The sequence below is a fragment of the Gossypium hirsutum genome, chromosome A09, assembly GCF_007990345.1.
Source record: "Gossypium hirsutum isolate 1008001.06 chromosome A09, Gossypium_hirsutum_v2.1, whole genome shotgun sequence".
Taxonomy (NCBI): domain Eukaryota; kingdom Viridiplantae; phylum Streptophyta; class Magnoliopsida; order Malvales; family Malvaceae; genus Gossypium; species Gossypium hirsutum.
Genome location: NC_053432.1, coordinates 52,965,290 through 52,978,665, shown reverse-complemented (window position 1 = coordinate 52,978,665; position 13,376 = coordinate 52,965,290). Strand labels below are relative to the sequence as shown.

Genomic DNA, 13,376 nt, shown 5'->3' with positions numbered 1-13,376 from the left:
TCTGGACACACGGTCGTGTCCCAACCCATGTGTCTACTTGTATGGGTATTCGAAATATAGCCACACGGTCGTGTCGCAGACCGTGTGCCAAATCATGTGTGCATTTGACGTTGGGTCACACGGCCATACAATAAGCCGTGTGGCAGACCGTGTTACAAACTAACTTGAGACACATGACTGTGTCACTAGCCGTGTCTCAAACCGTGTGAAACTTGCACCTAAAACAATAATGACACACGGCCGTATGGGTGACCGTTTGTGGCACACGGCTGTGTGCCTGTGTCCCAGGCCGTGTGCAGCATAAGCTTCCCCTAAAACAAGCCATTCCAAAATCAAATCTTGCACGCCAAGACACACCAATTCCACAACCATTCACATGAAACACTCATCAACCACACTAAAAACATACTAAATCCATCCACCTACAAGAGTAACCAATGTGCCCTCATTGACACCACATTTCAATTAACTATTAAACATGCATCCAATCTCAATAGATTTACACCATTCATCCATTTAATAATTAAAAGAAATAACAACATCTTCATCACTACTTGATACCATATAATAGCATAAGTACCATCTCAACATGACTTATCACACATTGCCAAAACAACCAAAAGTTTCAATTCATCAACATGACTTTACATAAACTATAACAACCCATTTTTCAGTGATCTCAAGACCACAAATTCAACAAGTATGTTTGTATTAATTATTAATTAATTCATATGAGTCAGTTATAGTTTTATATTAAATTTTGGTATGATAAATTTTATTTTATTGAACAAATAGTTCAGTAAAGTGGTTGTCTCGAAAGTTAAGTGGTTTCAGAAAATGAGGTATCGAGACCTCATTTTGGTAAATGAGCCCATGAATTTTTTATTAAATATTTACGGAGATATTATTTTGTTATGTGAAAATTTGGTTTGGAAATTTTAATGTTTGTCTGGTTAATTAATTAAAAAGAACTAAATTGTAAAAGATGTAAAATTTAGTCACTATTGAATTATAATGATTGGATGGCTTGATTATTAAATGGGGGAGGAATTATATGGTAATTAAACCATAGTAGAATTTGATGGACAGCTTTGGACTTTGAATTAGTTAAAATGCATGATAATTAAAGGGTAAATTTGTAATTTAATAAATAAAACTTAAGTAAATAATAATAATAATAATAATAAACATCATCTTCATCTTTCCTTCAATTCTACCGAAATTATAAAACCAAAAACTCCATTGAAGGAGCTTGAGATTCGGCCAAGCAAAGGTACATGCATGGTAAGCCATTTTTCATTCGTTTCTTGTAATTTTTATGTTTTTGAGATCATTACAACTAGGTTCAGCTAATCCGTACCTTTGTTTTTAAAACTATTAAAGAATTTAGATTTTACCATTAATGAATCTCAGTTATTCTTAAAGTTAAATGGTGAGTTTTTAGTCATGGTTTTTATTTAAATTAATTTGTAAAGTGATTTTTTTTTAGTTTTTAGTTAAATGATTAAATTGATAAAATACTAAAATTTACATGGAAATTTAGTGAATTGTGAATAATTTTGGACTGTACTAGTTTAAAAAGAAATTCGGCTACCATAGAAAATTATTAAATTTTGTTAAATTTGGAATTTAGGATTTAGGGACTAAATTGTGAGAAATGTAAAAGTTTAGAGAAAATGTATAAATAATGAAAACTTAAGGTCACATGTATAAAAGTAAGTTGGAATATGTATTTGAATTTGATAAATTAGATTTAATCAATATAGATCAAATTTTGACTCGAGCGATGGATAATCGAGGAAAAGAAAAAAATGCAGATTAGTCATTATGAGTCAACTGTTAGTAAATATTAGATAAATTCATAGAATTATGGAATAAATTTATATGTTTTATTAATTATGTTGTTTTCTATTTGTTTAAATTGAGTTGTGATTGAATATTTAGTAATGAAATTTATTTATGAACTGTATATAATTATGGATAAAGTAAAAGTGTACTTTTCGAAAATTGAGAAATGGTTGTGAAATATGAATGATATTATCTTGGAAAGGATGAAATAAATATACGGTATGTGTACAGATATTGTGGAAGTGCCTCTGATTTTGTTAATGTGATGAACTCAGTTTAAATGCCTGTCTGAACGTAGTAAACGATTAGGATAATATTGGCATGCCAATAGGGTTAGGATGCGTGCTTGTACGGGATTGCACACTTCGGTGCCTCTGTTTGCACTTCGGTATCTCTGTTACGCATCTTTGATGCCTCTGGTGTGGTGTAGTTACCTGAGGATCCGAGTCAAGTTACTATAGTTCATTGGGCTATGAATTAATTGACTTAAAACTTATTTACTAGCTCAGTTCCATAGAACATTTAAATTGCTACTATGTGATAAATAGCACCATGAAATGCTTATGTATAAATGTTGACAAGTATCTTAAGATATAGTGATTGATAAAATTTGGTTAGTTCTTTTAAAAAGTATTATTTATGTTATATATGATTATATATACTAATGCGGTGTGATTTTTCATTCGGTTTTTAGGAATTAGAAATTCATCCTCTTGATTATTTATTTTGTTCAAGGTAAGTTGATATTGAGTTCCTGATTGATTTGGGATGATATATTTTGATGAATATGGAGATGTTAAATGATGAAATTGAATAATTAATGAATATGTGTTTAAAAGTTGTTTGTAACAATATTGAAACGAAGGGAAAGTTATAGTTATATATATGAAATTCACGATTTGTAAATGCGACATTAGTGATTGAGTTATGAATTCAAAAATCAAAGAATGATTTGTTTTGATTTGAATTACCGCAGTTTATGAATCGTTTAATTGAAAGTTTTGGTACTGACATTATGTGATTTTGGAAACGATTGTCAGCTTTAGAAATTTAATGCTCTTTTAGTATTCATTTATGAAATAAGGTAAATTGATTTGAATCTTTAGCTATGGGCTTACTAAGCTTCTTAAGCTTACCTATTTTCGTTTTTGTTTCTGTAGTTAACGTTTTGCGAAATTGGTCAGGCGGATCAACTTCGGAGCTCACACTATCCAAACACTTTCGGTAGCTATTGTTTGAGTTATCTTAATTTGTGACATGTATATAGGGTTGATGTTGATAAGGTTAAAAAGTTAGTTGATTTGTAATTAAGCTTATGTGGTTTTGAATTGGTAATTTATGTTTTATATTGATGTTATTTTAGATGTGGTAACATTTGGTATACTTGTTATTTGGCATTGTTTTGGTTTGATTTCTCTTGTGACGTTGAAATATGGTTAATTTGGTAAATAGACTAAGATAATGGACATGTTTGAAGTGCCTTCGGTATGTGAATTTGTAATTGATATTTTGGAGCTTTGTTGATAATTGAATGACATAATATGAATGTGATGTTTTAAGTGAATTACATGATTGTCATGTAGAGGTGCCTTTGAATGGAATATTGGTTATAGGATAGATGAAATTTTGAATATGATTTTAACTATGTAAAATGAGTTAGATATGATACATCTTATTGTATAAGAGATGATGCTTGAATTGATTTGATTTAAGGGTCAAAATTGGAGCATACGACCAAAAACACGGGCGGGTAGAAATGAATATCTAAATCCTCACTAGAATCCTAATTCACGTTTGAACGCGTCAATAAAACGCTTGCGCTCTCTAAGTTATCGTCCGTCCGGCTCCGATTATAATAAGTAAAAAACGAAAATTTAGCTAACTCTTCATTTTCGTTGCTTTTCATCTATTTGTTTTTATTTAGGCCGACGCACATGGAGAATAATAATAGCTCCGACGAAAGGCCGACGGTGATGGTGACGAACGACGACGGAATTGACGCCCCAGGACTCCGAGCTCTAGTTCGCGTCCTAATCTCCTCCAATCTATTTCGCGTCCTTGTTTGCGCTCCCGTTTCGTACGTTACTGCATCCCTTAAATCCTTTATAATATACATAAATTGCAACACAGTACTGATTCTCTCGGTCGATTATGCTGTTTATTTTGCGTTCTTACTTCTGTCTGAGTTAAAGACAGATTCTGTAGATAATAGGATTTTCGTGCTCTTTGCTGTTTGTTTTGAATTCTTACACCTATTCGATCAAAGTTAGTGGCAAATTCTGTAAATAATAGGATCGTCTTGGTTACTGTTGCATAAATTTTTTTTTCTTCTTGCTTATTTTTCCCAGGGAGCAATCAGCTGTTAGTCATAGTATCACATGGCGTCACCCTGTTTCTGTAAAGCAAGTAGATATCAATGGAGCCATTGCTTTTGCTGTTTTCGGTTTGTTTTCATTCTTTTGAGGGCCAATTTTAATTACATAAATGTTTTAGAAATTTGAGGATGATCACTTTTAAGTTTAAATCAACGCATTTAGTATGTCTTATTTAAAGATGCTATTCGAAATTTTGACATAGTTTCAAACTTCAAATTCTTCATGGATTTCTCTACAGGAACCCCAGCTGATTGTACTTCTTTGGGTATCTCAAAAGAACTATTCTCTTTTGTTCCTGATCTGGTAGTTTTCTGGCTGTATTGAGTTATATTATGATAGAAATGTTCATATTATATTTATGTGGTATTTTAGATAATGTTATCCATGATTAAGCAAATTGGGGACAGTTGTCATATTTATTTATCCTTTCTCTTTTGGCCGACATCGCTTAGTAACTCCTTTCTGTTGTGTGGCCGTGTGAAAGATTGAACTTTTTTTTCCCCTTAAAACTTTTTGTACATCACTATGTTACTTTGCCTCTTCATTTTCTTCAAGTATTCATGTCAAACACACATGTCTGATGCATATTCTGACATGGAGATATGACCCTTTAAAGACACGGGAAAACTTGGAAATCCTTCAACTTACAGTGTTGGGTACATGCTTGTATCTGGCACTTACACCCCTATCCAAATAACATTGGTTTGTTGCATTTAGATAGTGTAGCTAATTGTCAACTTTTTCCTGTTCCATACACAGGTCATCAGTGGCATAAACATGGGCAGCAACTGTGGTTATCATGTGTTAGTAATCTTCTTGTTTTTTTTCTCTATTCATTTATATATTAGTTAGCTCCTAAGTTCATTGTCATTGGCCTTGGCTCTGTATCATATTTGTAAATGCTGCTGTAGGGAAAGTTAGTTTTACTTATTGTGACTGATTTAGCCTGTTATTGGAAGCAGTGTCTACTCTGGCACGGTTGCTGGTGCTCGAGAAGCCTTCTTCAATGGCATACCTGCTGTTTCTGTATCATATGATTGGTATGTGGATGCATTTCCATCAGAATATGATTGTATCAGGTTCCTCTCTAGAACCTACATGCCTCCTTACATGGTTATTCTTGGTATGGAATTTCAGGGTTGGAGGTAAGAGCAGTGTTGATGACTATATGCTTGCTGCCGAGGCTTGCTTGCAAATCTTTAGGGCAATACTAGCTGAGATTAAGAATAAAAGTTATCCTCTAAATGGCTTTTTGAATATAGATATCCCGACAGATATTGCCAACCACAAGGTATATTTCAAATTAGATGGCAACATATGCAGCATATCTATATTTGTGCATCTATAGTTGCTTAACATCTAAATTGACCATCTATTCTGATATAGTAACCAGATAACTCTGTTGTCTAAGGCTAGATTGGAAGTTTTGATTATTGCAAGCATTTAACAGTGTTTTGTTTTCTCATAAAAGCCCTTTTGCCAATATCTGTCATTTTTTTCTGTATCCGACCAGTTTTTCTTATCTCATCAATCCACCATTCTAGGTTGGAGTCTCACATTAACTAACACTCTTTCAGTGAATGCTTCGTGCTTCATCTTTGCTCTTCACAACGGAGATGTTTTCCTCAATTTTTTTTTATTTTTATTTTGTTGTGCTGTAGTTTTGTTAGTTGAAATCTTTACCTGTATGGTCTACTTACTTTAGGAGTCTCAACTTGAAAACTTGTTGGAATTGTTTTACAAAGTTTCTTCTTTAATTTTCTTTTGGAAGGACCTCACTTTTTAGCTGGCAAAAGGCTATGCCATGTTTCCTTTAGGGCTTTTCACTTTCTTTTTGCCACTTAGTTACTTCCAATGTGACTTTATTATCAATTGGAATCTTGTTCATGATATTGTCATTGTTGTTTGCTTGTTGAATGTATACAAGATTTTTTCTTAGGTAGAAAAACATATTATTGTCTATTATGTTTACAACAAAGGGTACTAGACTTTGTAAAGGCATATGCTGAGAATAAAGGAGGAAGAAGAACAAATTGGATTCCTATAATCCCCCTAAATCAAGGATTCCATCTAAGGATATTTCTGTTATTTGCTTCATAGTACATGCTATACATGGTTTTCTAAGAATAAGACATCCAATCCTTTGTTTTGACACTGTCTCTCAAGCTAGAGAATAGATGTTAACCGTTCCTAGCTAGCCAGTTTGATTCTTTGAGATTTCTGTCCAGAAAATCTTTTAGTTGAAACATTTGCTAGCTTGCCCTCTGTTGAAATGTATGGAGTACATATTAAATTGCTATGAGCTCTTTTTTATGAAGCGTCAATAAACTGCTGCATGCTTCATTTGGTCATGCTGACCTGGATTATGTGCAATGTTGATGGCTGACTTTTTGTCACAATGCAACTTCATTACTCCTTCCAGTGCAATCTTAAGATTTTTCTTGAGCCATATCACTCACAAATTGTTACATGTCGATTAATTATTATTGTTAGATTAGTTTATTATTTTTTGTTAGGAGATTTTATTTATGAATATTTTATATCTTTAAGAGATCTTTTTTTTAATTAAAAGTATTTTAGAGAGATATTAGGAGATATATTAGGAGATTTAAGATTAGTTTATTATTATTATTATGCCATAGTATCTGCCTTTGCTCTACCACAGCCGATTGCTTTTTTCTTCTTAGTGTCACTAGATTTCCTATTAGAAATGTATAGCATCCAGACACTAATCTCCTAGGAAGCATGGACACAGATACATAATACGATTATGACTTAATATGGACGTGGTGACACAAATTTTTAGAAAATTAAGACATGGGTAAAGTAGGATATGGAAATTAAAAATAAAATTTGTTAAATAAACAATTATTTTAACATACAAATAGCTTTTCAATTTTTTAGAAAGAGTTCTGAATTTAAACACTTGAGTTGAACCTTAGAATAACACATTAGTATACCAAATAACTCAAACTCAAAGGCCAAAAGGTCTTATATTATCACAAAAGAGAATTCTTTTCATACACGTCATTTTGCATCATCTTCTTTCTCCCTTGTTCTTGATCTTTGTAATATGTTAACATTGATTTATTTACTCCTACCCTTTCTAGCATTTAACTCCACATTCTTGTTTCTCGCTATTTTGTCTTTCTCCAAGGATTTCAAGCATTTGACTTAGGTTATAATGTCCGGCCTTGTCTGTGCATGTCTAGCTTGACTTTAGTCTCTTTTTATGGACTGATTTTAATTTTAATTTTTTTTTGGTATAAAATCATTTTTTAAGGAACTGATGTTTTACTTGGAAGAGTAGAAAGAAAATTGGAAAGATGAAAAATTAAAGGGATAGAAAAGTTAAAAGATAGAAAATATAAAATTTCTTTTCATAGATACGCCTAGTGGAAAAGATGGAAATGTTGATAGAAAATATCTCTCCCTTTTATTGCTTGGTAGAGTTCAAAGTCAAAAAGGAAAGAAAATAAAAAGGAAGATAAGTTTACTATAGTATATATATATATATATCTACTTTTTAAAGATTTTCTTTTCAACAAGGATATTTTTATACAAAAGTTTATTTTAATTTTTCAAATTTTTTTAATGATATATAAAAATAAATTATATTTATATAAAATAAATTTCTTATGTATAATCTTATTGAAAATTTTTTAAAAAATCTTATATTATTTTACAATCACATTAAATGAAATATTTTTATTTAGTAAATAACAATTCAAATGAAAATTATTGAATGGATATTAAATATGGAAGTAGCAACATAATCAATTGATTCAATTTGTTCGTCTTTCTAGAGATTTTCATTTCAATATGATAATCTAATGCTAATCCAGTTTCAAATTCATATGCTTACTCTTGAAATTTTCTTTTTGGAAAAAAAAATATTTATCTTCTAGATCCTCGTAATGGAATAAAAACGTAGAAACCCAGGATAGAATGACAATGACTAATGCAAATAAGCAATCCTATAAAAAAGGCTGTAAACATTTGAAAGATAAAAAAAATTAAAATGTTGTAAGGGGCAAATTCATACTTTCACATTTAAAATAACATGGTTTTCATTTTCTTCTCTTTCTTCCCTCGAATTTGGATGGATAGTGATTTGTATTATGGGAAAGAAAACCCCATTCTCCCAATTTCTCTTTCCCTTTTTCTGTTGTGCCAGTATGAGAGTATAAAGCGTACAATGAATGAAGGGTAATTGCTCTGTTTATTTAGGAATGTAAGCGAGTATTTATAGTCAAATGCTCGTCAAAGATTGAACAAAAGATAAGTCTCAAAATTCAAAATGAAAGAATTTTTGAAAGGTAACTAATCCTAAATACTAGGAAAAAAAATCAGATTTCAAATGAAGTTTTAAATAATTTAAATGATAAGATCACTATTACGAAGCAACCCTCAATTTCATTTTCCTTTCTCACCTTCCATCTTTCTCGTTTCCTGCTCAACCAAGCAAAGCCTAAGAGAAGATTCCAACTTTTTAGTTCTTGATTCTATATCTCGGTTATGTTCATATTCCAAAATGCTGTTTTGGAGCATAAATAAACAAAACTAAGAGCTCCAAATAAATAATTGTTGCCCAACAAAACCATGGCAAACTAGATTGAGAGCTTCTCTATGAACCTTTTTTTTCTTGAGGTCAACATTGAATTTAATCATGGCAAAATCATATTTGATTGTAGAAACCAAATTAGTTATCTTTACTCTTGAATCATCATCGGACATTGTGTCCTTTGAAATATCCAAGAGATATCCGACTAAGGTTGTGAATGTCACTATATGAACAACCGAAGACTCTCCCTCACGAATACACATCAACTTCTTTACTCTCTTTAAGATACTCCATCATAAATAGGATCTGATAGATCATAGTCTTGCTCTTCCGCATGCATCTTGTTTATGAAATTGGCAACTTCAACATTAATTCCACACTCGTTTAATTCGAGGGCATCCACCAACTGCTCTTCCAACCCTCATCTTGGTGCGAAATTTGTAGGTTTAGCATTATGAAAGGGGGTTATCAACCTTTCCAACAATTTCACCTTCAAGACCTTTTGGCAAGCCAAAAGAATCACAAACACGTTTTGAAATCTTTAGTTTCCACATGTTTTGGTCTCTACAAAGCTTGTACAACCAATGATAATTCTTCAATTTCTAATCTTAGACAACTCTGTTTGTTGACCTTAATTCTTTTTGTGGACTACTAGTGTCTAGCCATGGCTTAAAAGGGATTTCTAATATAAATCCCAGGATCTAATTAAGCTCTAATACCAAAAACTGATGTGATAAATTATTAAGTTGAGTGGAAATCTAAATAGCCAAGAAAATTGAAAGAATATGGATAATGTAATTGAAAGAATGAGGTTTTGGTTTTTTAACCAATTGTTATTAATCCTTATTGATTAGAAAATCTGATCCTATTAACCCTCTAACAGGGTATTTATATTAAAACTCTAAATAAGAGTCCTATTAACCTTCTAGTAGAATATTTATGCTAGAACTTTTACTAAGATTCCTATGCTTATCACATGACACATTATATTTTTGATAAAACTAGTGTGTAATAGAAAATTTAAATAATTAAACTAAATTAGATGCTCCTGCATTAGTGGCCCTATTGACTTTGTTTGTAGTCCATCATCAACGTTGCTTTCTCATGTCTACATACCATGTTTCCTTTTAGATTGGCGTTAAGGCCTCAAGGCATCTCTATGTAAATCCCCTCCTCAAGGTTTTTGATGTAAGAAAGCGTTGACCTGTTGCACGCTCCAATCTAAGTTGGCTGTCATAAACTACACGATATCCTTGCTTTATTCATTTTTACTACTAGTGTGAATGTTTCTTGGTAATCAACCTTGTAAGTTCAAAATTTGAGCAGACTTGTGTTGTATACACACTTGTATACAACATTCACCTTAAGTTTGAGTGACATTGATGATTATTAATTTGTTTTGGTAATCAATAACTTTGTTATTGGCATCTAATTCATCATATAAATACTATATTAGTAATACTACCATGTATTTGTGGATGCATTTATAATGGTTATTTTGGCTGTTTCTTCTCCCTCAAAAAGGGGTATAAGTTGACCAGACAGGGTAAAAGTATATTCAAAATGGGGTGGGAGGAAGTTAAATCTGACGGCCAAGGAGGAAAGATGTTATCCACAATGGAAATGGAGTCAGATTCATCAGCAATGGCAGAAATTGATACAGCAACAGTAGCAGCAGGACACCGCATGTTCAAAAGAAAGGTGATTGCCTATTCTCTTTGAATAATTTTGTTTGTATAATATTCATCTTCTAACTTGGTTTCTATTTGATTATGCGATGTTCTATAAACATTATTGATTGGCTTCTTCCACCTGAAATTATGCTTAAGAAGATGAAAAGTTAATATCTTCTATTTGAATGTTTGAATGACAGTATGAATCTATGCTGCTCTGATGCTTCATTTTTCTTGAAGTATTTGAAACTAAAACCTATGTCTGACATATATCAAGCCACAAGTATGGGGATATGACCTTCCAATGATCTTCCAAATGCATAAAAAAAGACTAAGAAAAAATTAAACATACCCATATCAGATACTCACCTGTATCTAACATTCACGAACCTAAGTAACATAATGTGCATTATCATGTAGGAAACTCTTTTAGCATGTTATTTGTAATGTTGTTCTGCATTACATAATGTAAATAAGTTGGTAGCTAAATGACTCATTTGTAAGGGCATTCGCATTTATGAATTTCTTTTCAATCTTTGTAGGTTATTAGACCCGTAGTTGATGATGTTGATACAGATAAGCGATCACTTCAGGAAGGATATGTGAGTATTTCAGCTCAACTTGGCGCAAATTTTTTCTAATCATATAGCTTGCAATTTATCTGATACACGAAATATTATATCAGATTACTGTAACTCCTCTTGGAGCCATTTCTCCGGCAGAGACAGTTTACCATTCTTACTTTAAAGAATGGCTACCAAGTGCAGTTCAACAGTTCTCTTCGTCAGCGTTATAATGTGCGTTATTGTATCTCTGGTGAGTCAAATAACACTAAACAAGCCTTATAAGATACTTTTTCTCCATTTTATAATATGTATTTGGCACCTTATGCGTTTTCCCTTGCACGTGGTTGGAAATTGCCTCCAAGAGGAATTCTGGATGTGGGATTAGGATTAGTGTTCTTGGCTTCAATTGACTCCTTACATTAAGGCAATTGCATATGTTTTGTATGGACCATATGTAATTCCTATATTGCCCATCTGCTATTTATCGTTATCAAACAAAACCCTAACTGTTTCTCTCTCGCCATTTACTGCTTATTTAATGTCTTTCCAGTTAGAAAAAGTCCTTTATTAATGCTATGTTGTAAATTTCAATTTGAAATTTCACGTTTAGATTTCATTTGCTATGTAAAATGTGAAAATGTAATTCATATATTAGCTTAGATTCATTTTGATTATAAAATTTGAAGGTATGAAGAGAAATATAACATATTCCTGGATAGGATCTTCACATATATTTTATGGTAAAGTGCAAAAATAGTCATTAAAGTATTTTTCTCATTCTATTTTGGTCATTGAACTTTTAATTTTTGTATTTTGGTCACTAAACTATACGAAATCAAATATTTTCATTAATGAATGGTAAGAGCTATTTGAGTAGTAACGCAAGTGTTGACGTGTTTTTTTTATCGGTTTAATAATAAACTTAACTTTTTAAATTCTACACATTTTATTGATTTTAAATATAAAATATTTAACCAAAAATTTGAAAAATTCAAGAAATTTAACATTGGATATTTGCAAAATGACTTTTTTTTTTCCTTTTTTTAGTCTTTAAATTAAGGCCCGATAACAATTCATATGTATGTTATGTAATTAGTGTTTAATTTTTTTTAAAAAACTAAAAAAATATAGAAATGTATACAAAATTATTTTAAAATTCAAAAAAATAAAATAAAAAGTATTTAAAATTCAAATGTATGTAAATTATTAAAATTTCAAAAAATATATAAAATTTTAAAATTGGTAAAAAAGAAAATATTATAAAGCTTTTGTTTCTAACAGGTAAGAAACCTTTTTAGGTTTTCACTATCATCTTCTTCTGAAATAAACAAAGTTTTCTTTTCTTTTATCCCTAAGAGTTGTTATTATTAGTGTTAATACTAGTGGCTTCTTCCAATCACGTCATTAATGATGTTTCAAATTTAAAAACCTGATATACCAACGCTAGCATCAATGGCTACTTTCAACCAAGGTCGAGATAAGTTTTTTAAATCCAAATCCAAAAATGTCATTTGACAATGCTACAAACCAACATCTCACTGGGTCCTTTTATCTCTTTTTCCATCGGCGCTCGATTGGTTATTGTAAATGGCTTGATCGACAAAAGATTAAATAAGTTTTGTTGAAATGATTAATTAGGGTTTTCTTTTTATTTTAGTTGAATCAAGTGGTTTGGAATATTTAAAGTGTTTGCTTTCTATTTTTAGTGTTTTTGTAAAGATTTGATTTTAGTCGGTGTTAAAAAATACGATTTCGGACCTAATTTCGTAAACCAAGTCCGTGAAATTATGAATAAAAGAATTTATGCATTTGGTATGAAAATGTATTAGTGGACAACACAATTAATTAAAATGAGAAAATTATTAATAATAGTACAAAGACTAAATTGTAAAAGTGCAATCGCTATTAAATTTTAATTTAAAAAATGTTTTGAGGTCTCAATTAACAATTATGAAAAAAACTAATGGCTCAATTAGCAATTATGCAAATGAGAGTAAATTGTAAAAGTGCAGTCACTAATGTTTCATGAGTTAGTCGATGAGGACAATTCTTCCATCCATTTCTATTAATTACGTTAACTAATGATCACGACCATTTGTTTAATTAATGAAGTAAGATTGGTTTCTTAATTAAGTTTAATTATCCAATTAATCTAAGTGTATATATATATATAACAAGTGAGTGGGGGAGAGAAGAAAACGTTCATTCCTTTCTCCCAAATTGCCGTCCAAAGTTTGAAAGAAAGAAAGAAAGAAAATTCCCTTTTACTTTCTTTTACATTTCGGTAAAAAATTAAACAAGGTAATTTAATCCTTCCTTCATAGTTTCTATAGAATTTTAGTTATTTGAA

At 31.1% G+C, this 13,376-nt stretch overlaps 1 protein-coding gene across 3 annotated transcripts; it reads left to right on the top strand.

Annotated features, from left to right (window-relative positions):
* The first annotated feature begins 3,389 nt into the window (after positions 1–3,389).
* On the top strand, positions 3,390–11,549 carry LOC107897011 (5'-nucleotidase SurE). Of its 3 annotated transcripts, none has more exons than XM_016822339.2 (10): positions 3,390–3,925; positions 4,197–4,291; positions 4,462–4,526; positions 4,983–5,026; positions 5,186–5,263; positions 5,361–5,514; positions 10,312–10,488; positions 11,003–11,062; positions 11,146–11,276; positions 11,389–11,549. In XM_016822339.2, the coding sequence occupies exons 1-9, from the start codon at positions 3,783–3,785 to the stop codon at positions 11,254–11,256; spliced, it is 927 nt and encodes a 308-aa protein (XP_016677828.1). In that variant the 5' UTR covers positions 3,390–3,782; the 3' UTR covers positions 11,257–11,276; positions 11,389–11,549. The 3 variants fall into 3 exon arrangements, with proteins under 3 accessions (XP_016677828.1, XP_016677826.1, XP_016677827.1); XM_016822338.2 differs by having other exon boundaries at positions 3,557–3,707; positions 3,773–3,925; positions 11,146–11,549; XM_016822337.2 differs by having other exon boundaries at positions 11,146–11,549.
* The last annotated feature ends 1,827 nt before the right edge of the window (positions 11,550–13,376 follow it).

Bases quoted from the DNA above. Each gene is read 5' to 3' on its own strand.
- LOC107897011 (XM_016822339.2), top strand. From the start codon at position 3,783: ATGGAGAATAATAATAGCTCCGACGAAAGGCCGACGGTGATGGTGACG. The intron at 5,515-10,311 runs GTATATTTCAAA...TCCCTCAAAAAG, and splicing joins CAGATATTGCCAACCACAAG to GGGTATAAGTTGACCAGACA. The intron at 11,063-11,145 runs GTGAGTATTTCA...ATATTATATCAG, and splicing joins GATCACTTCAGGAAGGATAT to ATTACTGTAACTCCTCTTGG.